Source organism: Rhincodon typus, chromosome 40, assembly GCF_021869965.1.
Source record: "Rhincodon typus isolate 14 chromosome 40, sRhiTyp1.1, whole genome shotgun sequence".
NCBI lineage: Eukaryota > Metazoa > Chordata > Chondrichthyes > Orectolobiformes > Rhincodontidae > Rhincodon > Rhincodon typus.
The window spans coordinates 15037815-15039964 of NC_063371.1; the positions used below are offsets into that span (position 1 = coordinate 15037815).

Consider the following 2150-nt stretch of genomic DNA (forward strand, 5'->3'; position numbering starts at 1 on the left):
TTTGGGGTTAGTATACTGCCTTTCAGCACAGTGTGTGTGTGTTTGGGGTTAGTATACTGCCTTTCAGCACAGTGTGTGTGTGTGTGTTTGGGGTTAGTATACTACCTTTCAGCACCGTGTATGTTTTAGGAATACCTGGATATCAGAGAGCAGTCATGAATCAGGCTGTCGACAATGACCACAGCTCCCCCTTCCTGGGGCTGCACCAATATGTTGTTGTGGTACCACAGGACTCTGGTGCTGTTATCCAAATATGTCGCAGTGCACAGGAATGGCAGACGATCTCCCTGGAAAACCACCTGCCGAAGAGATGGTATTAGCTGCAGAATCGGCAGCTCCAGTGGTCCATCTATATCAAAGAGAGGATTCAGTAGTGTCAGTTTAACAGCATGCAGACCGGATCACCTTCTGACTGGCTGGTGGATCACTCAGCTGACCTTAACCTCCTGCTTGCAGCCTTTTCCCCAAAGCGCTGCCATTTCTCTTCCTTTGGTGGCGTGTCTGTGATCCCCTTTTGGAGATTATTACTGAAGCTGCTGCCACAGCTCTCCCAGAATTTGTTTCTCTCCTAAACGGAATTTTTTCAGAAAGTTCATCACAAACATACATCACTGAACATGTCCACCTGAGTACCAGAGCTTGCAATAAAGTGTAACAGCCCTTGTTAGTGTAAAATCCATCCCACCGCACAGAGGGGAGATACATTTCACATTTACCCATGACAGAAGGTGCTATTGATCTAACCTTCCCGACGCAGCATGCCTCACCTGGACATGCCCCAATATGTTTGTAAAACACTGGATTTGGCCAGTTTGCTGTGTGGAGGCACACACACAGGATGCCAGCTGGTCACTGTGCTCTGGCTGTAAGTTTTACCCTGCTGCCTTACCTACTGGCTGCAGTATGCCTGCCAGCAGACAGTCCCTGGGCATTGCCAGGACTCAGGCCTTGCACCGCTCCCCGCTCCGGCTGGCCAGCAGAGGGGCTTTCCTTGTGCTGCTGGGCCTCCTGGCCTCAGAGAGTGTGTCCCTGGAACATCGAGCCCAGAGCTGGGCAGATCCTCCCTGTACAGGTCCACTCCACACTGAGGTGGCTCACAGCCCTCCCTCCCTCCCTCACTCACAGTCTCCTCGAGGGAAACGTGTGGAGGGCACTGAGGGTCCAGGCCTTCCTCACACACAGCCCAGCTCCATCCCACAGCTTGTTTTAGGGAGGCCTGCCAAAGGGGCACTCTGCCAAGTGGTGCCAATAGTCTCCTGTGAGAATCATGTGGCACGATCCAGTCTCCTGTGGGATCCAGCCAGCAGGATCCAGTCTCCTGTGGGACCCAGCCAGCACGATCCAGTCTCCTATAGGACACAGCCAGCACGATCCAGTCTCCTTTAGGGCACAGCCAGCAGGATCCAGTCTCCTGTAGGACACAGCCAGCACGATCCAGTCTACTGGTGGATCCAGCCAGCAGGATCCAGTCTCCTATAGGACCCAACCAGCAGGATCCAGTCTACTGTGGGATCCAGCCAGCAGGATCCAGTCTCCTGTGGGACCCAGGCAGCAGGATCCAGTCTCCTGTAGGACCCAGCCAGCACGATCCAGTCTACTGGGGGATCCAGCCAGCACGATCCGGTCTCCTGGAGGAACTAGCCAGCAGGATCCAGTCTCCTGTATGACGCAGCCAGCAGGATCCAGTCTACTGTGGGATCCAGCCAGCAGGATCCAGTCTCCTGTATGACGCAGCCAGCAGGATCCAGTCTACAGTGGGACCCAGCCAGCAGGATCCAGTCTCCTGTATGACGCAGCCAGCAGGATCCAGTCTACTGTGGGATCCAGCCAGCACGATCCAGTCTCCTGTAGGACACAGCTAGCAGGATCCAGTCTCCTGTAGGACCCAGCCAGCAGGATCCAGTCTACTGTGAGGTCCAGCCAGCAGGATCCAGTCTACTGTAGGACCCAGCTAGCACGATCCAGTCTCATGTAGGACACAGCCAGCAGGATCTAGTCTCCTGTGGGACCCAGCCAGCATGATCCAGTCTCCTGTAGGACCCAGCCAGCAGGATCCAGTCTACTGTAGGCCACAGCCAGCATGATCCAGTCTCCTGTAGGACACAGCCAGCAGGATCCAGTCTACTGTGGGATCCAGCCAGCAGGATCCA

The 2150-nt window shown here is 54.8% G+C and overlaps 1 protein-coding gene across 1 annotated transcript in view; it reads right to left on the reverse strand.

Annotated features, from left to right (window-relative positions):
• Positions 1-2150, reverse strand: part of LOC125487330 (adhesion G protein-coupled receptor A2-like) — a 130295-nt gene that overhangs the window by 36390 nt on the left and 91755 nt on the right. Inside the window, exons 4-5 of the mRNA XM_048618520.1 lie at positions 1488-1721; positions 136-349 (exon numbers count right to left, since the gene is read on the reverse strand). Coding sequence (XP_048474477.1) covers positions 136-349; positions 1488-1721 — 448 coding nt within the window. The remainder of the gene's footprint in view (positions 1-135; positions 350-1487; positions 1722-2150) is intronic.